This window comes from Pongo pygmaeus, chromosome 5 (assembly GCF_028885625.2).
Source record: "Pongo pygmaeus isolate AG05252 chromosome 5, NHGRI_mPonPyg2-v2.0_pri, whole genome shotgun sequence".
NCBI classification, from domain to species: Eukaryota; Metazoa; Chordata; class Mammalia; order Primates; family Hominidae; genus Pongo; species Pongo pygmaeus.
In genome coordinates, this window is record NC_072378.2 from 132162701 (window position 1) to 132190476 (window position 27776).

The following is a 27776-nucleotide window of genomic DNA, read 5'->3' on the forward strand; positions in this document are numbered from 1 at the left end:
CTATATTTTTAAAAATAAAACTATCAGAATATGAAAATTTTCTTAGTTAGATTTGGAATTCTCTGCATATGACATGGAATAATTTTTAAATGAGAGAGATTTATTTATTTTTTATTGGTTTTTATTTTTTAAAGACAGGGACTTGTTCTGTCACCCAGGCTGGAGAGTCGTTGCTCGACCATGGCTCATTGCAACCTTGAACTCCTGGGCTCAAGAGATCCTCCTGCCTCAGCCTCCCAAGTAGCTGGAACTACAGGCTCACACCACTGTGCCCAGCTAATTTTTAAAATGTTTGTAGAGATGAGGTCTCACTACATTTCCCAGGTTGATCTCAAACTCCTGGCCTCAAGCAATCCTCTCACCTTGGCCTGAGAGTCAGACTTAGATTAAATTTTAGCAGGTAGAAGCAGCCAAGTCTACATATGAATTGCATAGTGGTAAGGTGCGTCTAAATTTGAAAATGACAAAATTCTGGAGTTTTAGTGAAATAATAATAATTGGTTCCTACATATTTTACCCCATTAGTTCAGAGTGGCCATGGTAGTGGCAGATTCTGTGAGTGACTAAGAGCTGTGAAATTGTTCATTCATTGTTGCTCATGGATCATACTCAGGAAGACAGCAATTCTGTGTTCACTTTGGACATGTTGAATTTGAGACATAAAACACATTTTGCTGATGTTTGTTTCTAGAACATATATGGACTTGCAACAAATTCAGGTGTGGTGAGAAAAGGTTGACCAGAAGCCTCTGTGCCTGTTCAGATGACTGCAAGGACCAGGGCGACTGCTGCATCAACTACAGTTCTGTGTGTCAAGGTCAGGTGCTCACTGGACTCTGCAGCAGCCTGGCATCTTCCAGCATCTTAGCTGGGCTTTACATAGGTGTTATCTTTTATATTAGGAGTCATGGCTATTGGCCAACTATATTAGCTGAAAAAAATTATTTTAGAACTTTTTATTAAAGAAACTTTTAAACATACACATGGGGAGAGAGAGTATGTAATGAACATTATACCCGTCACCCAGCTTCATAATTATGATTATGTACACACGACCAATCATATTTTATCTATAACCACTCATTCCCCTGCCACCACCCTCTCATGTTATTTTGATAATAGCAGCACACTTGATGCTGTATTTGTGGAAAGATCCCTCTTACAGTCCTGTCTGACTTTTATGTCCCGGCTTCCCTCCTTGTAAATGGGGGCACTGTCTGCTGTGCATTGAGAGAGTCGATGTGAAATTGTTTAGAAAGATTCGAGGGCATTTTGTAAGGTGATACTATTATGATGTCTTGTCCAGGTATTATTATTATTATTCTTTCAAATTTCTTGACAGAACCTGACTCTATATGAGAGAGAACTAAGACACCAAAATACCAAGGATTTTGATGAGTGGATAGAAGGAGAGGGTTGTAAATTTTGGCTGAAAATATTAAGAATTTGAAAATGGAAAAGATACCTTCAAGTTCTCACAAATACAGTAGTATGTTTTAGTCTTACAATTATGCATCCATTTTTAATTCCTGATATCAACTAACTCTTATTTTGAAGCAGAATAATTCTCTTTATTGATTATACACCTCCAGAGTCATGTCCTGTGTTATCTATCAATCTGTTAACATACTTTGTTTTTGGAATCTGTCTTAATGTGTCTCACAAGCATCACAATTATTATTACTGTTAAGCGTGTTCAGTTCATTTTATTTTCTTGAAAATATTTTAGGTGAGAAAAGTTGGGTAGAAGAACCATGTGAGAGCGTTAATGAGCCACAGTGCCCAGCAGGGTAAGATTATATTCTGAGGTATTAATTTTTTCTTTTTTAGAAGTACAGTATCATTTTTTTCTTTCCAAATTAAGATGATAAAAAGAATAAAATCACTGGTTTATTAAACATTACAGGTTGAGTATCCTTTATCCAAAATGTTTGGTATGAGAACTGTTTTGGATTTTGGATTTTTTTGGATTTTGGAATATTTCAGTTATACCAGTTTGAGCATCTCAAATCTGAAAATCCCAAATGCTCCAGTGAGCATTTCCTTTGAGCATCATGTCAGTGCTCAAAAGTTTTGGATTTTGAAACATTTGAGATGTCAGATTTTCAGATTTGGGTTGCCCAACCTGTATTTTTAGCCAGATCTTGTGTTTGGCAATGGTGGAACAGAGATGATTATGGAGTTATCCCTATTCTGGAAGTTTATAGAAAAAAGAGAGGCCATGAATATTTAGTCTTTGGTATTGAAGAATCCTAGATAAAAATATTTGCATTTTCCTTTTCAGGAAGGAAGAATCTTTACTTGTATTTGGAGTTTTGAGAGCTGCTAAACTTGTAGAAAATTTAGCTTCTTTTTTTTTGTATTTTGGTCCATTTATACATTTTTGGGATAACAACCTGTTCGTGAGAGATGATACGTTTTTTAAAATAATTCATATTTGGTTTTTTTGTCCTTCAAATATTTTGTACAGGGTCTTCCATATATGACACCATCAAAAAGAGTGTGTGTGGAATTTAAAGGGTGAAGATTTTATAAAGGTGTTAAGTGTATTTATCTTTGTTCCATTTGAGGTCTACCATCTCATACATTTGAATTATTCATCTTCAGAAATGTATTTTTACCTCTTTAAAATGATAGTTTTCCCAGACTATTAAAATTTTTAAGCTGTATTTTAGTTCATTTTGTTCATGTCTATAATTTTTGTTATATGTCTTCTTTTCTTCTTTTGGAAGGAAGAGTACTTTTGATTTAAATAAGCAGTGGCAACAGCAGCCAAAACTAAACCTCAACCAAATAATTTCAACAGAAGAGGCTTTTTTTAAGGAAAACTTTTCATGTACCCTAAACTGTCTTTTAAATCCAAGGAATACTGGGAATGTTAGACTTGGTGAATTTCGAATCTTTCTTTTTCTTCTAAATATTGCTTATAATTTTTCAGTTGTAATATTGAATCTTTTAGTGGAAAACATAACCCTTTCTTTACAAGAAGATTGTAACTTAGGACACTTATTATTACACTGGATAATTTACCAGTATGTTTACGTGACGGCCCACTAACCTGCTTTTATGATTTCTGTTGATTGAATAAAACTAGTTTTGTATGGACCGTTAAGACTATATACACTGGTTCCACAGAGTCTCTCAATGGAGCTCTGTTACAGATAGTAGCTAGTGAAAATTGTATAAAAATGTTCTCCTTGTGGGGCTGCTTTTGTGTTTGTGTGTGAGGGTAAGGTGGGAGGAGGCAGAGTTGAAAAGGCAAGGTAAGGTATTTCCTGTCAAACTTTAAATTTACTGAGTAAACTTTCAGTGGGAAGTCTTCTAACAGTTATCCAGTGTTATACAAGTTCCCTGCCACCTACCATGTGTCACTAGATGCTGAAAAATTTCTGAGCCATGGCCGTTTTGGGGTAGCCACATGGCCATCGTCCATAGCTATTCTCATTTGTCAAGTATATTAGCATCCTCTGTGGTTTCTGGCCTCCTTTTTGAAATTTCCACACTACACGTTAACTGTTTGTATAGGTATGTATGTGTTGTTGAAACCTCATTGATCATTCCCAGCTTTGAATTATTTCTTTGTTGTTTATATATTTAAATATAGTATCTCTCAAACTTTTGTATTAAGTATTTATATCTTTTAAATATATTAAGCCTAAAAACTAAATACAGTATATAGGCTTGGTGGGTGGCTCACACCTGTAATCCTAACACTTTGGGAGGCCGAGGTGGGAAGTTTGCTTGAGCCTAGGAGTTCGAGACCAGCCTGGGCAACATAGTGAGACCTCATGTCTACAAAAATAAATAAATAAATAAATTAGCCAGGTGTGGTGGTGCGTGTTTGTAGTCCCAGCTACTTGGGAGGGTGAGGCAGAAGGATCATTTGAGCCCAGGAGGTTGAAGCTGCAGTGAGCTGTGATAGCGCCACTGCACTGCAGCCTGAGCAACAGAGTGAGACCCTGTCTCAAAAATAAAATAAAAATAAAATCGTAAAATAAATTAAATAATAAAATAGTGTGTAATGTATATATTATATGAAGTACTATTTACTGTATTAGAGTCCATATCAGAAAGTGGTGGTTCAGGAAGAATATTTATGGAAATATTATATGCTGTTGTTTTTTATTGTTTATTTTCCTGCAAATTGGGAAAACAATATTATATTTTAGTAGCAATTGGTTTAGCTTTTGGAACAGCAGGAACCATGAATGATGTTTCTGTATGGTGGCTCAAAATGATATGAATGCTTAATATATACTATTTGATGATATATATGTATTATGAAATGATAGAGCTTGTATATAAATATAAATGCATGTAAAATATACTTTATAAGTATGCTTGCCGACTTTGTTAGTTAGTTTTCTTACGATCACACAGACCTTAGTGGAAAATCTTCACTGGACCTGTGCCAAGAAGGGAGTACATCTTCATTGGATGTGTCTTGTCTTTGCTTCTTTAAACATTTTTTTTTCTTTTTCATTACCCAGGTTTGAAACGCCTCCTACCCTCTTATTTTCTTTGGATGGATTCAGGGCAGAATATTTACACACTTGGGGTGGACTTCTTCCTGTTATTAGCAAACTAAGTGAGTAACTTCAGAGTTTACTGCTGGAATATCACGATTTCAGTGAGACCGACTAGGCAGGCAGTCTTTCTTGGAAAAGTACTGGCAGAACCTAACTGTTTCACTAAACTTTTCTATGGCAAAGTAGTTGAACCTGGTGATAAGGCACTTATCTTTAATAGTGTGATTACTCTGAGGCTGCCCTTCAAAAAAATGTTAATATAGTTATCTTCGAATTTTAACCTTTGGCCATTTTTATATGTATTTATTCTTTCTCAGAATTTTGAATTCCTTGTGAAAAAGTCCCTTGTTTATTTATTTTACAAATATTATTATTTTTGAGACTGAGTCTCACTCTGTCGCCCAGGCTGGAGTGCAGTGGCATGATCTTGGCGCAGTGCAACCTCTGCCTCCCAGGTTCAAGCGATTCTCGTGCCACAGCCTCCCAAGTAGCTGGGATTTCAAGCACATGACACCACGCCTGGCTAATTTTTGTGTTTTTAGTAGAGACAGGCTGCCATGTTGCTCAGGCTGGTCTCTAACTCCTGGGCTCAAGCAGTCCGCCCACCTTGGTCTCCCAAAGTGCTGGGATTACAGGCGTGAACCACCACGCCGGGCCTTATTTTTACAGATATTTTATTTCAGAAATAGAATTTCAAAAACTAAAGGTATTTCTGAGATATTATGAGTACAGACATAGAATATTTGTTAGTTATTCTGTATTATCCTTTGGATTGAATTGGACTCTTCCATTTTTTTTTGTTTTTAAATCTCAATCAGGCCTTAATTAAGTGACTTTTCTATAAATTCCCTATAAAATAGTAGAATGGTGTTTTCTTAATATTGATGCCAAAGTTTTAAATCATGTTAACAACCTTTAAGCAGCTACAATGTAATACTGGACTAAAACAGAAGTAAGTAAATGCAATTACTTTAGCTTTTTTCTGGAATTCTAAAATATTACTTACCAGATTTGAGTATGTGAGGTGCTTTAAACATTAACATCACTCTGTGTAAATTCATATGTATGTCACTATGCTTGTCTTATGAAGTGCCAAAATAATTTTGGGAGAGTTTTAAAAATTTTTAGTTTTTAATTTCTACATGCAAGAAGATAGTTTTGTTTTGTTTTAATATTTTGCATAAAAAGTCTTTAGCTTTGCATGGACAAAGCTGTGTTCTTCCCAGCAGACCTGTGGCCTTTGAAGTTTAAATACAGCCCTTTGTTACCATTATCAGGAGAGCCTGTCTCCATGGTGCCGAATGTGGCATCGTGAGTTTAGAGTTCAGAGGTGGAGGTACCTGTATGTGAAGTTTAAAATAAATCATTAAACAATGAGCCCAAGCCCTAGCTTTGACTAATTAGGGAAGGTAGCCTGTAATTCTGAACTGATGGAAGGCAGTGAGATATATAGACACATGCCAATTTGAGGGACATTTTTAGGCAAATGGAGTATTGAACGCTGGAATCATTAGTTACGTGTTCCCTCCTCAATAGTAGAGGCAGGAGAAAAAGAATGAGACACCAGAACTAGATCGGCAGGGCATCAGGAATAGTCGGACTTCTGCGCTTTCTTGGACTTGAAGCCACAAGATGCCTTTTGTCTTTAAAGCAGCTGAGTTTGTCCAAGGTTAGCTGGTTCTAGATTTATGGCCTGGGACCCTGTCTTCCCAGCTACTCCTTTACCCTTGTTTTAATTTATAGACTTAGTTCAGTTTTCTTATTCTACCTCTTATGATTTAGGTATTTGACCACTAAGTAGTATCAAAGAACTTACAAGCATCATTTTATTATAACTTGTTCATCTTGAATGAAGTAATGTTATGGGTAATTGGCTTAATTATTTTAATGTTTTTCTGACTGAGAGAAAAATGAAGTCATCTTTAACATCGGATTTGTATCCACAGTGTTGCTTTATAATTCATCCTGAATTTATCTGATTAAAATCCCTCCTGGGCTAATTTTTTTTACGTGATTTAGACTGCTGTGGTACCACCACTAAATGAGATAAGCCAATTGTCAGATGTATTTAATAACAATGTTTATTTTTTTCCCTTCTAGAAAAATGTGGAACATATACTAAAAACATGAGACCGGTATATCCAACAAAAACTTTTCCCAATCACTACAGCATTGTCACCGTAAGCTCTGCATTTCAACATCTATCTGTTTGCAGAAGTGAGATGGGATTGTAACATTTTTTGAGGGAATAGATTTAAGATAAAAGAAAAACAACTTATTTTCCAGTATGTAGTTAAGTAAGGAAACACAGGTTCTGATCTTTGCTCTGCCACGAACTAGCTGTGGCTTGGAAAGGTCACTTTACTGGCTGAGTCTCCATTTTCTCATCTGTGAAAAGAGATGACTCAAGATCTCAAGAAACAATTTCCTGGTTTCCTTTCAGTGTTAATATTCTCTGATTCTTGTATCCTAGTTTTGAGGCTTACTTTATTTGAGCCAAAAAACCTTCCCAAACTCCTGTGTTCACAACTTGTCTTTCTAATCATCTTGATGATGAATTTAAGCAAGCCACCTTTGCCTGACTCCAAATAGGATTACAATCCTGTTTTTGTTTCAATGTTTCCAGATTTAATTTGAGTCAAATAAAACAGTAGAACTCACTAAGCTTCAGAATTGAAGCCAGAAAATTAGTATGTTAGCTTATATTGATCCAAGCTACTCTGGGACCTCGCCAAAAAAGGAATTTGTTCTGCAGAAATGCTTTACTCAGCAATTTAAAAAGACAACAGCATTGTTTTCAAAATTTCAGAGGGTTTTTTTTTTATTTTTTATTTTTGAGATGGACTCTTGTGCTGTCACCAGACTGGAGTGCGGTGGTGCGATCTCAGCTCACTGCAACCTCCACCTCCCGGGTTCAAGTAATTCTCCTGCCTCAGCCTCCCAAGTAGCTGGGACTACAGGTGCACACCACCACGCCCGGCTAATTTTTGTGTTTTTAGTAGAGTCGGGGTTTTGTAGCCTGCACGGACCTAGGGGGACTGAAAAAAGTGGTGGATGGGGGGAATGTGGGAATAAAAGACAAAGACAAAAGAGTATATTTGGAAGAAGGGGTCAGGGGGTACCTTGCCTCTAGTGGACAAGGGCCCTGAGCTTTACACAGCCCTCCATATTTATTAGGCAAAAGAGATAGCGAGTAGGGGGCGGTGGTTGTCGGCTAATTGTCAGTTGGCCTTTTGGTTCACAGCAGGCTTGTGAGACTACATTCTTTTAACAATAGGCTAGATTTCTCAGTAGATAACTTCAAGGAGCCTGGCGCTAGGGAGTGAGGCCCTCAGCAAACCTTTGGTGGCAGGGCAATGTGAGTTTGCCCACATCCTGCATTCATGATAAACAGTTTGCTGTTTGATCATATAGCCTCCATGGAATGCTGAGTTGGTCACGTCCCACGGGCCTTCAGCTCCCTGCAGGGTTTCACCATGTTGGCAAATGGTCTCCATCTCTTGACCTCGTGATCCGCCTGCCTCAGCCCTCCAAAGTGCTGAGATTATAAGTGTGAGCCACTGGGCCCGGCCGAGGCTCCCTTTTTTATATAGATCTTTATCCTTAATATTACTGACTTATTTTCTCCTATTACATAGTTTAAATCACAAATACTACATAAAATCTTAAGTGGTGTTGTTTTGCCATTACCCGATTTTTTTGTTTTTCTTTCCTTAAACTTATAATTCCATGTAGCTTCAGTTATCGGTTTCTTTTTGATGATTTTTTTCTGTGAATTTATTTAACATTAAGTAAACACAACTTGCATATAATCTGTTTTATCTTTTTTAGGGATTGTATCCAGAATCTCATGGCATAATCGACAATAAAATGTATGATCCCAAAATGAATGCTTCCTTTTCACTTAAAAGTAAAGAGAAATTTAATCCTGAGTGGTACAAAGGAGAACCAGTGAGTTCTTTGTTTTTCTACTAAAATAGTTTATTATTCTCATCTATTTCAATCAGAGTAAAATAACCAGATTCTTTAGAGCTTTTAATAACTGATTTCATTTAGTGTGTCTGTGGCCATTCTTTTGTAAATGGAGATGAATGCTGATAATCCTAAACATAAGTTGTATAATTGCGTAAAAGGAGACTAGTTTATTTCAGAGGTGGATTTGGGTTGTGCTGGGCAATTTTTCTTTTCTGATCAATTCTTCTACCAGTAGCATATAGCAGTAGTATGGGGGTAATAGCTTTGATCTACACAAAACTATGTTGTTTTTGAAAGTCTTGGTTTTATTTACATGTGCTAATTTAGGAGGTTCTTTCCAATTGTGATTTAGCTGTGTTCTCCTTTTTACTTGTTAAAATTCTCCAATTCTCCAATTTACTTTTTAAAATTGCCACAATTTAAAAAAATTTTTTTAAAATTGCCACAATAATTATATAAGATCTATTTAAATAATCATGATATTCCTCTTAGAAGGACAAAGAGCATAATAGTTAGTTTTCAGGTTATGAATTCAAATTTTAGCTCTGACATTTAAAGCTGTGTGATTTGGACAAATCATTCTGTTTCTGCCTCCGTTTTATCATATCTATACTGTAGATAATATTGTTTACTACTTTGTAGGATTATTGTGAGGATTATATGAATTAATAATGTAGCATGCTTGTAGGAATACTATTTAGAACCATGATTGGCAATAATAAGTGCTTAATAAATGTTAGTTACATACACAGATATCTCAGCAAGTTAAAGACATGTGTATTAGTGAATTTTTTTTCTTTTAAGAGAAAACTGTTAATTAGGGGAATAGCTCCAAAAGCTGCAGAAGTTAATCTCTGACTATTTAATATCTTGTTGCTGCTTAAGAGTCATATTACATGATTATGTGATCTAAGTGCTGAAGCTTGTTGACCTTAAAAACATTCTAGCACCAGACAGGAATGCATTGGTTGCATGAATATGTACTTTCCTAAGAGATGAATGTTTGCATGATTTCTTAATTTTCCTTCATTATCTGCTCCAGATTTGGGTCACAGCTAAGTATCAAGGCCTCAAGTCTGGCACATTTTTCTGGCCAGGATCAGATGTGGAAATTAATGGAATTTTCCCAGACATCTATAAAATGTATAATGGGTATGTGAAATGAACTTTTTCTACGATCTGTAACATAGAACAGCTTATTCTTAGGTAATCTCCTTTTTATCGAATCCTAAGCTTTAGCATTTGAGTGATACGTTGGCTGAAAAATGAGAACTGAAGAACTTTTTCTCAAAGAGTTTAGATAGATGGTAAATGGACAGTAAAACTAGACAAGTGGGCTGGCTGTGGTGGCTCATGCCTGTATTCCCAGCACTTTGGGAGGCTGAGGCGAGTGGGTCACCTGAGGTCAGGAGTTTGAGACCAGCCTGACCAATGTGGGAAAACCCCGTCTCTACTAAAAATACAAAAATTAGCCAGGTGTGGTGGCGGGCGCCTGTAATCCCAGCTACTCACAAGGCTGAGGCAGGAGAATCGCTTGAACCTGTGAGGCGGAGGTTGCAGTGAGCCGAGATCACGTCATTGCACTCCAGCCTGGGTGACAAGAGTGAAACTCCCTATCAAAAAAACAACAAAAACAAAAAAAACAACAAACAAAAAAAGACTAGACAAGTGTTTTCTAGAGACTTTCTAGAAACACTGATAATGTGTTGAGTTCAGATCTTCGGGCAGACATGAAAAATGAGGTCATGGTGGAGGTGGAGATCTGGGAGTGGGAGTACTGCACATCTTAGCCCTAGAAAGAAAAAGAACTGTAACCGCCCAACACGTTCACCTTACACACTTCCTAGACAGATTGTGTTTATCAAGACAGGAGAATTGCAATGGAGAAATTGTAATTCATGCAGAGCCAGCTGTGTGGGAGACCGGAGTTTTATTATTACTCAAATCAGTCTCCCCGAGCATTTTGGGATCCAAGTTTTTAAGGATAATTTGGCAGATAGAAGTTCGGGAAGTGGGGAATGCTGATGCGTTGGGTTGGGGATGGAATTATAGGGGGTCAAGTGAGTTTTTCTTGCTATCTCCTGTTCCTGGGATTGCAAAACTGGTTGAGCCAGATGACCAGGCTGGGTGGTGTCAGCTGGTACATGCATTGCAGGGCAGGGTCTGCTAAATATCTCAAGCACTCATCTGAGATTTTACACTAGTGCTGTTATTCCCAGGAGCAATTTGGGGAGGTTCAGACTCTTACAGCTGGAGGCCGCATGGCCCCTAAACTATAATTTCTGATCTTGTAGCTAATTTGTTAGTCCTACAAAGGTAGACCCGTCCTCAGGCAAGAAGTGTTTTTTTGTTTTTTGTTTTTTTTTCTGTGAGTGTTTTTTTTGGGGGGGGAGTTGTGGGGAAGGGCTATTACCAACTTTGTTTTGGAGTTAAACTATCAACTAAATTCCTTCCCAAGGTTATTTCAGCCTATGCCCAGAAATGAACAAGGACAGCTTAAAAATTAGAAGCAAGATGGAATTGGTTAGGTGTGATCTCTTTCACTGTCATAATTTCCTCAGTTAGAATTTTTGCAAAGATGGTTTCAGAACCAAGAGAAGGAAAAGATGAGTGTATTAGAGAGGACACAGGAATGATTCTCTGCTATTTAGCATCTATTGTGTTTGGAAATATTATTAAAAAGAAGATATTAATGGTACCTCTGGATTTCCATTTCTAAATTAGTAAATATGCTTTCTAATGTAAGAAACTGATTTGAATAACCTCTCTGTGATATTTGAAATCCATGATGCATTGAGAAAAAACAAAAACTTTTTAATGGAAGAACCTCTTTGGCCGATTTCAGCAAGATTACCGAAATAATTTTATTTATTTTTAAATTATAAAATTTCTGTCACAAAATCAATACAACAATGCATTTAGAAGGGTGAACAGAAAAGATCTTAAATCCCAGACACGATATGCATAGCAGTTTTCCTTGTGATCTTATGCTAGTTAGTGTTCTTTATGGTTTCCATGAGCACAGTGCAATGCCTCTTCTCCACCTTCTTATTTGCCACTGTTTTTATTCCATGGACAGTAATTAAGAGTTTATGGGCTGGGCGTGGTGGCTCACGCCCGTAATCCCAGCACTTTGGGAGGCTGAGGCAGGCGGATCACAAGGTCAGGAGATCACCTGGCTAACACGGTGAAACCCCATCTCTACTAAAATACAAAAAAAAAAAAAAAAAAAATAGACAGGCGTGGTGGTGCGCGCCTGTAGTCCCAGCTACTCAGGAGGCTGAGGCAGGGGAATTGTTTGAACTCGGGAGGCGGAGATTGCAGTGAACCGAGATCCTGCCACTGCACTCCAGCCTGGTGACAGAGTGAGACTCCGTCTCAAAAAAAGAGTTTGTGTACTAAGCATGGGGGATTCAAAGATTAATAGTATATGGTCTCTTGGCTTTTTAAGGTTTAGTAGAGTACACAACTAATTGTACTTGGGGTGGGGCAAGAACTCTGATTAGAGGTGTGTAAACAAAGCTTGTGTCCAGAGGAAGGCATACTCAATTCTGCTTAGGAAATACTGCGTAGAGAACTGCTATCTGCTCCTCAGGTGCCTGCGTCATAGCTGTGCTGAGTCATCAGTGAGTGAGTGCTTCGTGATGTATGCTTTGCAAAGTATATTAATACATGAGTTATTCATGTGGTATGCAGTTACTGTTTTCAGGTCCATGAATATTATCCTCAAGTAGAGGATAGCAAGCAAAGTTTTAAATCCAGTTGCAACTTTTATCTGTGTAAAACCTAACTTTCATTCCTTCATTGGGAAAATAAATTTAAGTTTTCAAATAAAACCCTTGATTTCAAACACAATAGATGCGAAATAGCATTTAGTAGCTCTTAATGACATTTTCAATGAAAAAAACTATATTTTACACCCAAACAATTGTCGGCCATCTTTTATTTTTGTTTGTTCTTAATTTTAGTTCAGTACCATTTGAAGAAAGGATTTTAGCTGTTCTTCAGTGGCTACAGCTTCCTAAAGATGAAAGGTCTGTAGGCAATTAATTTCTATTGTAAATACTTCGTTTTGTAGAAATGATATACTATTTTAAAATAGACTACAACAAAACTTTGCTATTTGCTACGATGTTTTATGTTGAAATAAATTCTTTAGTAAATGATTATACCACATTTTGAAGAATTTCAAAGCTGTAAATTATTTCTCAGTAGAACTGTTACGCCAGTGTTACAAAATTTCATCCCTATCAATTGATGAATTATTTTTTCCATTCTGTTTTTCAATGTGTTCGTAAAATATTACATTTTGATACTGTTTGATTTAGACCACACTTTTACACTCTGTATTTAGAAGAACCAGATTCTTCAGGTCATTCATATGGACCAGTCAGCAGTGAAGTAAGTACATTTTTATCAGTAATTATTTCATTAAACCCAGTCATCAAACTGAACCTCGCTTTGAAGGAGGCTGCTAGACCATTCTATAAGATTCTGTGGTTTCTGGAAAAAGCAAGTATTACACACAATATTACTAAATAAAAGGATGCACTTTAAACAAAATAAGAGTTGGGAGAATTGTTTAGCCTGTGTTTTCCACAGTGCTAAATTGAACTGATGATGGCTTCTATATTTTCAATTTGAAAGCCTTTATCCACTCCATCGCCCCCTACCTTGGCCTAAATACTAAGTGCTTTTTGAGAATGTTGTAAACAGCTAAACCTCCAGTATGAAAATACAGGGTAATAAGTCAAATAGCAGAGGAAGCCTCCTATGAACTCTCTTCCTTAGGGGATATGTCTTTGGCCACCTGAAACCATGCTTATAACAGAGGTCCCATAGAAGTATGGGAGATTTTATCAAAAGTATAGCGATATTTGAATAATTAATTTTGTAGAGTATTTCCTAGGAAACTAGAGGTATGAAACAGCTCATGGACTAACACTTTCAGTGTAACATCTCGTTTGACCTGACACCCTTTCAGGAACTTAGCCAGTGCCTAGCTATGTTTTTAATGTGTGTAGCACTTTAAAACAGCAAACCCTGCTTTCAGTTTTCACGTGGCCATATCATTTTTGTTACCATTTTAATGGCAAAAAAACATAATTACTTTTGCACCAGCCTAGTATTTTGGAACACAGGAAGCATTAGAACAGAAAATGATCTGAAGGCTGGGCACCGTGGCTAACGCCTATAATCCCAGCACTTTGGGAGGCTGAGGCGGGTGGATCACCTGAGGTCAGGAATTCGAGGCCAGTCTGGCCAACATGGCAAAACCCTGTCTCTACTAAAAATACAAAAAAATTAGCTGGGCCTGGTGGTGTGTGCCTATAATGCCAGCTACTCAGGAGGCTGAGGCAAGAGAATCGCTTGAACCCAGGATGGAGAGGTTTCAGTGAGCCGAGATCACACCACTGTACTCCAGCCTGGGTGACAGAGCGGGACTCTGTCTCAAAAAAAAAAAAAAAAAAAAAGAAGAAAAAGAAAATGATTTGAGCATATTTCCTTGTACCTCTAAGTTGACTTTCCTTCTGATATATATTTTGTCTGTGACCTAAGATATGAAAGGAAGTAAAAAGTAAGGATCTTGACTATTTTGGGTCATGATAAAAGTGAAAAGAGGTATTGCCAGGATCCCTCCTGTCAGAATCCTTGTGTAGTTATCTTGTGCCCCCTGTGATTCCAAGGGGTCATAGACTATTAAAAAAAACACTCTCTTAATTTTCTAGGGCTTCACTCCCAAATTCCTATCAGTTCTCCCGCCCAGGCAGCCCAGGTTGGATAGTCGGTGAGCCTTAAGGACTCTTCAGCACAGAGTTCAGACTAAAGCCTGACCTGACATGTCTATCATGATCCCTGTTTTTGAGGGTGCTGCTTGCCTAATTCAGCAACAGCAGAGGAAGGAAGGGAGGCAAAAAAGCATCCTTATTTTTCTCACTTGAATTTATAACAGCTGCCTAAACCATCTTCCCTTCATTTCCCTTTCCCTGGGTCTGCCCTAGATTTGCCCCTCTTAAAAAGTAGGTACTGCTTGGATCACTATCACCTTAGATAAAAGAGAGTGAAGAGAGAAGGAAGTTGACCCTCACCTAGGTCTGTTTTTACCCTTTGTATTCTTTCCATCGAAATCCATCTCCAGCAGCTCCACTGTAGTTAGTAACTCCATTGTGCCCTCCTTTCATTCTGTCCTTCAACTTAGCAGAAAAACTCCTGCTTAGAGGGAGGATAAGGAAGATGCGTGCCAGCAATGTGGACATGTCATAATTGGTCAAAGGGAAAAGTTTCTTGTAGCTGTTGTCTTGATTTGAACAATTGGCTACATGCTACTGTGATTTTTACTCTTTCACTAAAGTCACTGATACCCAAGACTTGTGTCTGGGTCAGTTTGGCTACAGAAAAATCCAAGGATCATTTTATACTTGTTTATAAGGTTACATACATTTGAAAATCATTGCTGCCTTTTCTAATTCACTAACAATGTGCCAAAGCACCTGCTTTTCTGAGTCATCTTCATTTAAGGTTGAGCCCATTACTTTTCAAATCATATCTATCAATTTGCAAACTCTGTAAACTCCAGCATTACTGGCACACCAAAACCCACTTTATCTTAATACTTAAAAATTCCAGTTCATGTTGCTTGGATAACTTTGAATGAAAGACCTTGTCTTGTTTCATATTACAGTGAAAGAGCTTATTTCATATTATAGTGAAATAATACTGACAATGAATGAAGATTAAGCTGATTCCACACATTACAGAAAATACACAAAACTGCACAAGAATTTTTCTCAAATGGTTTTGCAAGGAGAGAGGATAAAATAAGTGCCAGAAAGCAGTTTGCCAATATCATTTGTCATTCTGTGTTCTTGTGATAGTCATATGTAAAATACATGCAGTTTGTAAGGAAATAATAGGTTATATTCCTATGAGTTCTAATTTAGAAAATTAAATACATTGAATTATAAGAAGCATTTCATGAATAATTTGAACATTTTTGAAAATTAGGAAACGTATTTATACAGTGACCATTTGAATGATCAGAAAGTAGTATAAGAAGAAATTAATTGTGGAAAATGAAGTGGTAATTAAGAACATACTGGTTTCTGGTCAAACACTGTAGATTTGAGCTATTATTATTTTGGCTTAAGTTGGGTCTAATCTAAGTAGTAGCATTCTGACCTCAGGAATAGATCAGCTAATCTCATTCCCAAAACTTAAAATTGAACGTGTGTAGAATTAGGATTCCTGCATTGTTAATGATCTGCAGTTATTTACTGTTCTTTGTATCTCTGACCCTGACCTGTCTTAGTCTAATGTGAATCAGCTCATTGTAGTTGCATCCACTGGCCCTTATCTATCTATCTATCTATCTATCTATCTATCTATCTATCTATCTATCTAGCTGTCTATCTATCTATCTTTCTTTCTTTTTTTTTTTTTTTAACAGAGATAGCTTTATGTATAAATAGCCATTAGTGTGGAAGGTATCACATGAGGTTGTTGCTTCCCATTCTTAGGTCATCAAAGCCTTGCAGAGGGTTGACAGTATGGTTGGTATGCTGATGGATGGTCTGAAAGAGCTGAACTTGCACAGATGCCTGAACCTCATCCTTATTTCGGATCATGGTAATCAGAATTTGCGTTATTTACTCTTCAGGATAAAGGGCTGAAGAAAGTTTACTTGATTGTTTCCCAATTTCTTCTGAATGTTATAGTTAATTTTTTTTTAATGTAGTTTCTTGTGGACAGTCTTTAGGAAAAAAATACATTAAATATAAAATATAAGTGAAACACAGAATTCACAGAAACCTAAGTGCCTATCAAGCACAATACATCAAGAATTTGAATAGCTAAAAAATATATATTTTCAACATTAAATTTGTGTAACTCTACAATTTTAGATTTAGTTGGAACTGATGATTATATCTTCAATTTTCTTTTTTCTTTTTTCTTTTTTTTTGTTTTTGAGACAGTCTCACTCTGTTAGCCAAGCTGGAGTGCAGTAGCATGATCACAGCTCACTGCAGCCTCAACTTCCTGGGCTCAAGTGATTCTCCTACCTCAGCCTCCTGAGTAGCTGGAACTACAGGCATGTGCCACCACACCTGGCTAATTAAAAATTTTTTTTTTGGTAGAGATGGGATCTTGCTATGTTGAGCAGGCTGGTCTCAAACTCTTGGTCTCAAGCTCCCACCGCTGCCTCCCAAAGTGGTGGGATTACAGGCATTAGCCATCGTGACCAGCCTTCAATTTTCTTTAGCATGATAAATCTGACTTTAGAAGCATTATATGTTAATTTTGATAATATTTTAATTTCACTTTTACTTACCTTGATCTTTGTAACACGCTTGTGTACCATTTGGGGACTATAGGAGCAGCGTGCCTACAGAAAATAGAAAATAGGTTCTTTTTGTTTTTGTTCTTGTTTTTTGCTTCAGAAATAATTATAGAAATCTGTGTTTAGAAGCAGTCCTAAGAAGTTACATGCTAAAGAAGCTCCAGTCTTGGAATGAGAGTGAATCATACACATACACTCCCAGTTAATATCCTAGGTGGTTTGGGGCAAATAACTGGGCTTTCACAGTCAGTCTAAAAATGTGATAAGACATTCTCCTTTGCTCACATAATGATATTGTAATATATAAATAAGAAGAAACATTAAACAAAATTTGGGTGACGGAAAAGATTTTGAAAAAAGTGAAGTGATAGGTACAGCTGAAATTGTCTTACCTATCAGATGTTCAACTAATATGAGTGCTACACCCATGTTTAATGAATTTAACCTTGGAAGTGAAAAACATTCTGCTCTGCATATTAAATCTTTTGTTAAAGTTACAGCATGTTTTGGGATTTTTTTTTTCTCCTAGGCATGGAACAAGGCAGTTGTAAGAAATACATATATCTGAATAAATATTTGGGGGATGTTAAAAATATTAAAGTTATCTATGGACCTGCAGCTCGATTGAGACCCTCTGATGTCCCAGATAAATACTATTCATGTAAGTATATCTCTATGATAACTTTGAATATGGTCATATTAAGAATACCTTCCTTTAGGCCGGGCACGGTGGCTCACGCCTGTAATCGCAGCACTTTGGGAGGCCAAAGTGGGTGGATCACCTGAGGTCAGGAGTTCGAGACCAGCCTGGCCAACATGGTGAAACCCTAAAAATACATATACGATACTATACTATATCTATACTAAAAATACAAAAATTAGCCTGGCTTGGTGGTGGCTGCCTGTAATCCCAGCTACTCCGGAGGCTGAGGCACAAGAATTGCTTGAACCCAGGAGGTGGAGTTTGCAGTGAGCTAAGATCATGCCACTGTACTCCAGCCTGGGCAACTGAGTGAGACTTGGTCTCAAAAAAAAAAAAAAAAAAAGAGTACCTTCCTTTAAATCATTATATCTCTAAACTAAAGGGAATCAGAGTTAATTTTTTTATGATTAAATCTCCAATGCAGAGCTTTCGTACACAAATGGATTTTATGGGACTGGATGATGCGAGAACACAACTTACCTATTGGTTATTCATGGACTAAGCATAATATTTGATGAGCTTAGTGCAATTTTATGTTGAAGTGTGTGTTTTACTTGTGTGTCAGGATAAAGATTATACTAGAAAAAATGTTTAAGAGAGAAATCCAACTACCTTTATTCAAGTTTAATTAATGACACTCTATTAAAATTACTTAGTTTGGGATTAATATTCTGTTGTGAGGAGGAATGCTGGCAGAAATGATTAATTCTATAGGCAATTGATTCCTGTCCTCCCTTAAATCATTTCAGAAACAATAAAGAATGTATCTTTTACATAGGGAAGAATGAATTTCACATTTCTCTTGACCACATGTGGAACACAAATTGCCAAAAGATGTTTTAAAATATTTATTCTTCTGCCAGTCAAGTGTATTTCATAACTGTTTCCACCTCTGTTACCTCCCTCTCTTTTTGATTACCATCCATTATAACTTTCAGATGTGTAGAGCAAATTTTGTTTGTCTTTTTGATATAGTTAGTTAACTTTGAAACAGAAAGAGAATAAGCTTTTCTGGCAATTACCGGAATTGGGTTAGGTTGGGCTATTTGGTAGATATGTTTCAATAGATAGATACTATTGACTATTAATGAAGAAGATAGATTTCACTGCAGGAAAATGGTTATGCAGATATATTTACACAGTGTCACAAAGCACAGGCTGCATATGCCTAATACCAAGTTTTAATTCGTATTTTTTTAATTTAGAAAAGTAGTACATGACTGTTATAAAACCTGTTATAAAAACTATACAGATAGACTGGGCGTGATGGTGGCTCACGCCTGTAATTCCAGCACTTTGGGAGGCTGAGGCGGGCGGATCACAAGGTTAAGAGATCAAGACCATCCTGGCCAACATGGTGAAACCTGTCTCTACGAAAAATACAAAAATTATCGAGTGTGGTGGCATGTGCCTGTAGTCTCAGCTACTGGGGAGGCTGAGGCAGGAGAATCACTTGAACCTGGGAGGCAGAGGTTGCAGTGAGCTGAGATTGCGCTACTGCACTCCAGCCTGGTGACAGAGAGAGACTCCATCTAAAAAAAAAAAAAGCTCTACAGGCAATAGCAGTCTCCAGAGATGTTTGGGATGGGATAGCTAAGCTGTACCATACCCTTATCTCAGGCCCTCAAGTTTCCCAAATTAAAGCAAAAACTATATATGTATGTCACTTTACATAAATATATATGTATATAAAATGTATACTCTTATCTGGATAATTTTCTCAAATTTATGTGATGTTTGGCTAAAATAAAATCTAGAAAGCTAGACAGTTATTGATTTGTAGTAGAAAGTACCTAAGTAAATCCATGGGCATACTATGCAAATGCAGTTTTTAAATTAGTCTACTTGCCGTCTCTTTGAAGTTTCCTTATACCCCTCTTTTTTGAAAATTCTAGAACTATCATTGAATATTGAGGTACACAAAGTAAAAAAAACAGCTTCCCACCTGAAGTCCTCCTACTTGACAACTCATTTCCCCTCTCTAGAAACAACTGTTGTTAAGCTTGGATTATGTCTTCCCGGATAATTGAGATATTTGAATAATTATTTTTGTTGTTGAGTATTTCCTAGGGAACTAGAGGTACAACACAGCCTTACAAAACACATACAGTTTTTATTTTTACCCAGTGAAACCATACCAGATCTAGATGGATAGATACTTTGAGGGATGGATGGATATTGGTTACTAACTGGATGGAAAGATGGTTGGACAGGTGGATGGATAGTTAGATGGATGAATGGATATGTGGGTTAACAGATGGATGGATAGGTAGATGTTCTGTAACTTGTCTTTCCCTTTAACAATATGACACTATATCATGGGTGTCATTACAGGGTGATCCCTAAAGGTCTGTCTAATTCCTTTCAGTGGCTACAATGTAATGACTTAAATGATCTCTTTAAAACCTGCCTTGGTATTTAAATACAGAGTTTGGATCTGACATTCTATATTTTTGTATTATGTTTTAATTATAGTATACAATCAACTATTAATTCTTATGTTTGTTCCCCTCCAGTTAACTATGAAGGCATTGCCCGAAATCTTTCTGTGAGTATCTTTATTTTCCATTATCTAGTTATTTTTAGTTTTGTATAATATATATTGAGAGAAGAGTTTCAGCATCTATTATTGGGATTGAAGGATTAGAATATTTTAGTAATCTGGGCCAACATGGAAATGCTGTGTAGTTTAAAGATCTTTAAGGTCGTATCCCCATAATCCAGGTCTGAAAAATTTTTAAGAATTTATCTATTGGCATTATAAAATTTATATGAGAAGAAGAAATAATTTTAAAACTATTTACAAGAAATAATTTTTAAAGTAGAAGGAAAAACCCTGTAGCTGTACCACCATAAACACCATTAGCATTATGATATATTTCCTTCCAGTCTTTTTTTATGCCTTAAAAAATAAGTTTCTATACTAGTGCTGAGTTATCTATACTACATTTTATACTCATACATTTTAAGTCTGCAAGAAAACTCTTACAATTGCACTTACAAGGATGTTTGAAAATAGAACCATTAGTGGTAACTTGAATGTAATCTAGTGACACTGAGTTCTGGGGCTTTTATGCAGTAATAATTATGATTTCCTCTAAATATTTCAAGTAGTTTGGAAGATTTACCTTGTACATTATATAAGTGGTAAGAACTTTTAGCTGTTTTTTCATCTGATTTATTGGGCCGGGTGATGAAATGTTTGTGAAAAAAAATTTCATATGAAGTTAGAAAGCAATTTCAAGAAAAGTTGACACTTTAAATATTAGGGAAATAATAGTTTTTCTTTGCTGTTTGCAATTTCAGTGCCGGGAACCAAACCAGCACTTCAAACCTTACCTGAAACATTTCTTACCTAAGCGTTTGCACTTTGCTAAGAGTGATAGAATTGAGCCGTTGACATTCTATTTGGACCCTCAGTGGCAACTTGCATTGTAAGTTCTGACAGTCTCCCAGGTAAACTTAGCCTGATCGGTTAGTGATTCAGGGTAACCATTGGGCCCTTTCTAACAATATTGTTATGTGAAAACTGTATAAGTATGATTCTCTTCACTCTAAGCCAGGATTTCTAATGTTGGCCTATGGATGTTTGAGTTAGATAATTCTTTGTTGTGGAGAGCTGTCCTGCACATTGTGGGATATTTGACAAGGATCCTTTACTTCTCCCCACTAGATGAAAGTAGCACTTCTTCTCTAATGTGACAACCAAAAATGTCCCTCAGCATTGCCAAAAGTCCCCTGGGGAGGAAGGATCACCCAGACCATCCTTGGCTAAGAACCATTGTTCTGGCTTTTCATGTCCATATTGATTACTTCTTATAATCTACGTTTGTTACCACTTGCCATTGCATGTCTTCTGCACATTACAGTATGTCTAATTGTGCCTCCAAAGCCCAGCCAACAGTTGGTAAAAGCACTTTACTTTATAATAATGAGTAACTATCTTCATTATACACAGTTGTTTTTTCATTCTTCTTATACTAATCCATCAATAAACTTTGGTTTATTGGTGTGTTTGGCAAATTATTTGGATGGTTAATAGTGTTAATATCTCACAACTTGTTCATTAACTGTTTTGGTGGTTGCCAAGAAGCTAGTCATGATACATACCCCTGTCAAGCAAAACCTAAGCAGTGAACCAAAATTCAGTAAACAGAATTATACTGTCTCTACTCCTATTGGAGAGCTGGGCTTTTAGTTTTCAAAAAAAAAAAAAAAAAAAAAAATGAAAGGAGAAATGGTCCTATCTTCATGAGAGAACTAATATTTAGTAAATATCTAAACACCATGTTGCAAGCATTTCTTTAGGCTACATCATTGAGTTTTTACAAATAACCAACATGAGAAATTGAAATCAAAGAAGATAGTTATATCTATCTAAATTCACAGGTAGTTAATCACACAGCCAATGTTCAAAACCACTTCTGTCTTGATGCTAGTGGTTTTTCTTCTGTCTACTATATTGCTTATAGTTTATTTGTCCATGAAATAAAAGATAGAGGTGACTTCTTAATGCTTTTCAAAGCCAGGTGGTTTTATTTACCGTTGTGTTGGTTTAACAAAACAGTTACCTACTTTTTATTAATGAAAATAATGTTATGATTATCAATTATGTTTTATGAAAGGACTTTACATTTTTAATTCATATATGTCAACATTAGGAATCCCGCAGAAAGGAAATATTGTGGAAGTGGATTTCATGGCTCTGACAATATATTTTCAAATATGCAAGTGAGTAAACCTATTATACTTAATTGGATTAAATCTAAAGAAAAAATGATATGCAAAGTTTTAGACTTAAAAACAGACTGTGATTATATGTCTTGAATGAGAATTAATGAAACATACTTTCATAAAGCTGTTTTTCTTTGAACATTAAAGAATTTTGTTAAAGTTTTATATTCGTTGGCTATTGCTAAAAAGTCAAAAAACAACAGATGTAGTAAGGATGTGGAGAAAAGGGAACACTTATACACTGTCGAAGGGAATGTAAATTAGTACAACCTCTATGGATCACTGTATAGAGATTTCTCAAAGAAATGAAAATGAAACTACCCCTAATCTAGCAATCCCACTACTGGGTATCTACCCAAAGGAAAAAAAAATAATCATTTTATCAAACAGACACCTGCACTCGTAAGTTTATCGCAGCACTATTCACAGAAGTAGTCATGGAATCAACCTAAATATTTATAAATGGATGATTGGATTAAAAATGTGAGAGAGATATATATATATACACACACATACCATGGAATACTACTCAGCCATAAAAAGGAATGAAATCATGTCCTTTGCAGCAACATGGATGGAATTGGAGGCCGTTATCCTTAGTGAAATAACTCAAACAAAAAGCTAAAAACCACATGTTCTCACTTGTAAGTGGTAGCTAAACGGTAGGCAAACACGGACATACAGAGTGGAATAACAGACATTGGAGACTCCCCAAAGGTGGGAGGGTGGGAGGAGTGTGAGGGATGAAATACCACTTATTGGGTACAATGTACACTATTCAGGTGATGGATAACACTAAAAGCTCAGATTTCACCACTATGCAATATATCCATGTAACATAACTGTACTCATACCCCTACATTCATAAAAGTTAAAAAATTAATAAAATCTTATATTCATGTTTCATAAACACATGACATATCTCCTATTATATTTCTAATAATTACTTTTCATATTTTTGTGCTCTGTTGAGAATATTGCTTTACAGTTGAAGAAAACCAGTGATATAGATAAGAAAGTATCACACTTATGTTCTAAGAAGGATAATATCTTACATTGACCCAGCACTTTAACATTTTCAAAATAAACTTACAATAATTATTTAATTTGATCCCTGCATCACTGTGTAAGGTGGACAGGGTGGGGTTTATATTGCATGTCATAGATGAAAAAAAAAGTTATCATTCATTCTGTTCTGATTATCAAATCAAGAATTGTAGTAAAACTAAGAGACCTATCCTAGATGTCCTTAGATTATGTGTGTGTAAGGGTTAAAACTATATTTCTCACAAAGTCCACTGAGCGTGGTAGTTTTCCTCTTATCTTATCATAACCAGTTTGTATATGTACAATGTGGATGACAGAATTTTTTGGACCAACTTGTAGACAGCTGAAATGCACTGATAAACTTCCTTTTCTGGCCATCTAGGCCCTCTTTGTTGGCTATGGACCTGGATTCAGGCATGGCATTGAGGTTGACACCTTTGAAAACATTGAAGTCTATAACTTAATGTGTGGTAAGTGTGAACAGGTGGCTTTTTTCCCTTCTGAAAACAGACCTGAAATAGAATTATCAGAAGCAGGTCACATTGTAGGAAACTTTGTGGAGATGGTGGTGAGGCAAGACAGATTTTTACCTTGTTCCTGACTCTCAGACTCACTGAAGAAATGTGGGGAACATGTCATCTTATTACTTATCTGTTTGTTCCACTAGGCTGCTTGCTGGTTAAAGTACACCACTTACAGCAGGGTGGTCTACACACCCCCAGTGCCCAGCACTTTGCTAGGCCCTCGGCTTAGTTATTTGATTCTTGACTCAGAGCAGTGATAGAAGCCAGAAAAAAGAGATTGAGGGCAGTGAAAGGTGAACAAAACTTGTGGAACTTCTGGTAGCCGTAATAGTTGAATGTAGGTCAATGTCAAGGTTGTAGAAATGAAGGAGGACCCATTAGGGAGATTCTTGGTTTACTTTGTACCTTCTGAAGTAGTCCTTTTATGGTGAAGCACTGTGTTTTAAATATTAGTTTCTTATTCTGATAATGGTCCTAGGCATTTGCAAAACCTTAAATATGTCTTAAGTATAATTCTTTTAGTGGGAGTCTATATAGTTTAAATGAGTTAATATATCCTAAAATACTTAAAACAGCACCTGGCATATAGTAAGTGCTTACTACATAAGTTTTGCTGTTATTACATTTAAGAGCATGAGTCTTAGACTCAGACGAAGCTGGTTTTGAATTCTAGATCATTTAGTTAGTAACTTTGAGACTTGGGTGAAACACTTTGATTACTCATCTACCAAATATTGATGATAACTTATAAAATTGTTTTGGGGAATAAATAAGAAAATATGTTAGCACCATGACTGGCATAAAATATGCATTCAACAGGTGGTGACTGTAGTTATTGTGCGCTTTAAATATCAGAAATTTTGTAGTGAAATACAGCATACATATCAGTATTTCTATTAAAAATAACCTAGTCTTAAATACTCTAAAACCCAAGAGAGTTTTATACTTTTATTTTAGTTAAAGAGTAAATGACTCATGTATTTGGTTTTAAAAAAGTGAAGATGATGGCACAAGTCTACTATTTGTTTGATTTGAAACATCTAAGTAACTCTACCATCTTGAAATTATGCAGATTTACTGAATTTGACACCGGCTCCTAATAACGGAACTCGTGGAAGTCTTAACCACCTTCTAAAGAATCCTGTTTATACGCCAAAGCATCCCAAAGAAGTGCACCCCCTGGTACAGTGCCCCTTCACAAGAAACCCCAGAGATAACCTTGGCTGCTCATGTAACCCTTCAGTAAGTATCGTCAAGAAGTTTGGTCCAGTATGTATGGTTTGATAGCACCCTCTGCATAGCATGTGCTGTAAAAATACTTAATAATCAAATTAGAATTTAGGAGTGGGGGTAGGTAAACATATGTTTTAATTCTAGGGGGCACATGCAGATCTTTTGTAATATATCTTTTCTCTTTCTAGTTTTTGCATTTTCTGCTCTATTTTTAATTCCTTGGAACTGTGACTTGACTTGGGTGCAGGTGTGGTGAAGTCTAGTTAGTTGACTTGGGTGCAGGTGTGGAGAAGTCTAGTTCAGTTCTTGAGCATCCTGAATTAGGGAATCTGTGCTGTTAACTCTAGCAGTGAGGTCATGAGCACGTAGTAAACCAATCACAATGTACCTTTTAAAAAATACAATTCAGGTTGTTTAAATGTAGGGAGAAAAAAGATTTCTTGGTATGAAATGAATATACTACACTGTCCTTTTTTAGTTCCATGTTAATATGTCGTTATTATAAAAAGATAAAAATACTAGACAAGTTATGAACAAAATTGATAACATCCATAAGGGCACCTGTAATCCCAGCTACTCGGGAGGCTGAGGCAGGAGAATTGTTTGAACCCGGGAGGCGGAGGTTGCAGTGAGCCAAGATCGCACTATTGCATTCCAGCCTGGGCAACAGGACGAGACCCTGTCTCAAAAAAAAAAAAATATATATATATATATAGAGAGAGAGAGAGAGCAATTTGGAGAGTAGTTTATTTTATGCTTTACATTTTGTTTTAGACTTGAGTTAGAATAGAAGAAAGACTGTTGGGGTATATAGATGAGAATTATAAAGCAGCAATCATATTCTAATTTTTTAATTACTGGTGTGATGCTTATACTAACAATTTTGTCTTTTGCAACTGTCATTCTTCTCCTTCTGTCCTTTTCATCAAACATGTAACTTCTGTCCAGGCATGGTGTACCACACCTGTAATCCCAGTACTTTGGGAGGCCGAGGTGAGAGGATTGCTTGAGACCAGGAGTTCAAGACCAGACTGGGCAACATAGTGAGACCCTGTCTGTATAAAACTAAAAAAATTAGCTGGGCATAGTGGCATATGCCTGGAGTCCTATTTACTTGGGAGCCTGAGGTGGGAGGATTGCTTGAGCCCAGTAGGCCAAGGCTGCAGTGAGTCATGATAGTCATGATTGCACCACTGCACACCAGCCTGGGTGAAAGAGCAAGACTCTTGCCTTTAAAGAGAAAAAAAAAAAAAAAATCCACTAATACAAGACTATCGTAAATGATCTTTGTTCTATGTTGGAATAATCAATCTATAGCAGTTCTATGTTACAAAATTTAAAACATGTCTCTCAGTCCTTAAAAATAGTTTTATAACCTTTTTTAGATTTTGCCGATTGAGGATTTTCAGACACAGTTCAATCTGACCGTGGCAGAAGGTAAGGCATGCTACACTCAAGCTCGGAATGTGAAGCAGGCATTTTCTCATCAGTGTGAAATGCAGAGAACTGGCTTGGGGGTATTATTTGAGAATAACCAATAAAATAAAGGGAGGTCTGGAGGACTACATGATGAAACATAGAAGTTTCTTTGCTTGACAGTTTAGACTGTTAGGCATAAGGAAAGAAGAGATATTTTGCAGTGGATATCGTATGTAATGTATTTAGTGGAAGCTGAATCACATTTTATGAACATGATAGAGGTGTTCTAAAATTTTTGACGATTTCTATAAGTTGATAATAGAGACTCAGATTCCCATTTGAAATACCTAAGTTTCTATCTCACCTGGTTCTTAGTTAATCATACAAGGTTATATATTGATTTATTGATCTAAAGTTATTTCTGCATCACTTTTGACCAAAAATCAAGGATATACAGACAACTGATGAAATTTTTCACTTATGACTTGAATGTTTGGAGTCACTATAATACACTCTCTCAGCCTCAAGTTACTTGGCACACATTTTTTTTCTACTAGAATAAAGAGGTAAATTCTGCATTAATTCTGATGTAAGCTTGTCTCTATAAAATCCCTAGGTAAATGCTGGAGTTAGGAAAATCTCTGATATCTCCAAGGTGGCAAAGTATTGTAGTGAATGATGGCACTTTCAGAATTGAGTAGATCCAGGTTTGAATATGAGCTTAGGTACTATATGTTCATGGAAAAAGTATTCCTTGTCAGCTGCTGTTTCGTCATCTGTAAAATGGGCATATAACCTTAATTCATAGGGAAATGTAAAAATTAGTTATATGATGTGTACCAAGCACTTGACATTTGGAAAAAGGGCAATAAATAATATCTATATTGTTATTGTTTTATTTAGTTTAGTCTTATAATTTCAATTCTGAACTTCTGCTTTCCAAGTACATGTATCATTAAAAAAATTTGCTTTCTGGAGTGTGTCCTAAAGAATAAGTAATTAAAATAGTGCTTAAGAATTTTTGGTAATATAACTTTGAATTAGCTGGAATATTTAGCAATTTCATATAGTGTCCTCATGGTATCTTGATATTACATTGATTTCAGAATCTTTATAGGCAAAAATTACAGTGAACCTCACTTGTCTTGTTTATGCTTCTACCCTTTGTAATCAGGTTTTTTTAAGAGTTAAAAGTAAATCTTCAATATGATAAGTAGAGGAAAGGATTAGATGAGTGTATCACACTATATATTATCATATAATGCACACTAACT

General features: G+C 36.2%; 1 protein-coding gene across 2 annotated transcripts in view; it reads left to right on the plus strand.

Moving 5' to 3' along the window:
• Positions 1-27776, plus strand: part of ENPP1 (ectonucleotide pyrophosphatase/phosphodiesterase 1) — an 84999-nt gene that overhangs the window by 42115 nt on the left and 15108 nt on the right. The window contains exons 4-19 of one of the 2 annotated variants that reach the window (XM_054492453.2): positions 692-817; positions 1730-1790; positions 4491-4588; positions 6630-6709; positions 8361-8480; positions 9547-9656; positions 12473-12538; positions 12833-12905; positions 16022-16130; positions 17372-17503; positions 20062-20093; positions 20852-20979; positions 22207-22276; positions 23709-23796; positions 24923-25092; positions 26469-26520. In XM_054492453.2, coding sequence (XP_054348428.1) covers positions 692-817; positions 1730-1790; positions 4491-4588; positions 6630-6709; positions 8361-8480; positions 9547-9656; positions 12473-12538; positions 12833-12905; positions 16022-16130; positions 17372-17503; positions 20062-20093; positions 20852-20979; positions 22207-22276; positions 23709-23796; positions 24923-25092; positions 26469-26520 — 1515 coding nt within the window. Of the gene's footprint in view, positions 1-691; positions 818-838; positions 1490-1729; positions 1791-4490; positions 4589-6629; positions 6710-8360; positions 8481-9546; positions 9657-12472; positions 12539-12832; positions 12906-16021; positions 16131-17371; positions 17504-20061; positions 20094-20851; positions 20980-22206; positions 22277-23708; positions 23797-24922; positions 25093-26468; positions 26521-27776 lie in introns of those variants that run through there. The other variant, XM_054492454.2, reaches the window with a different exon arrangement.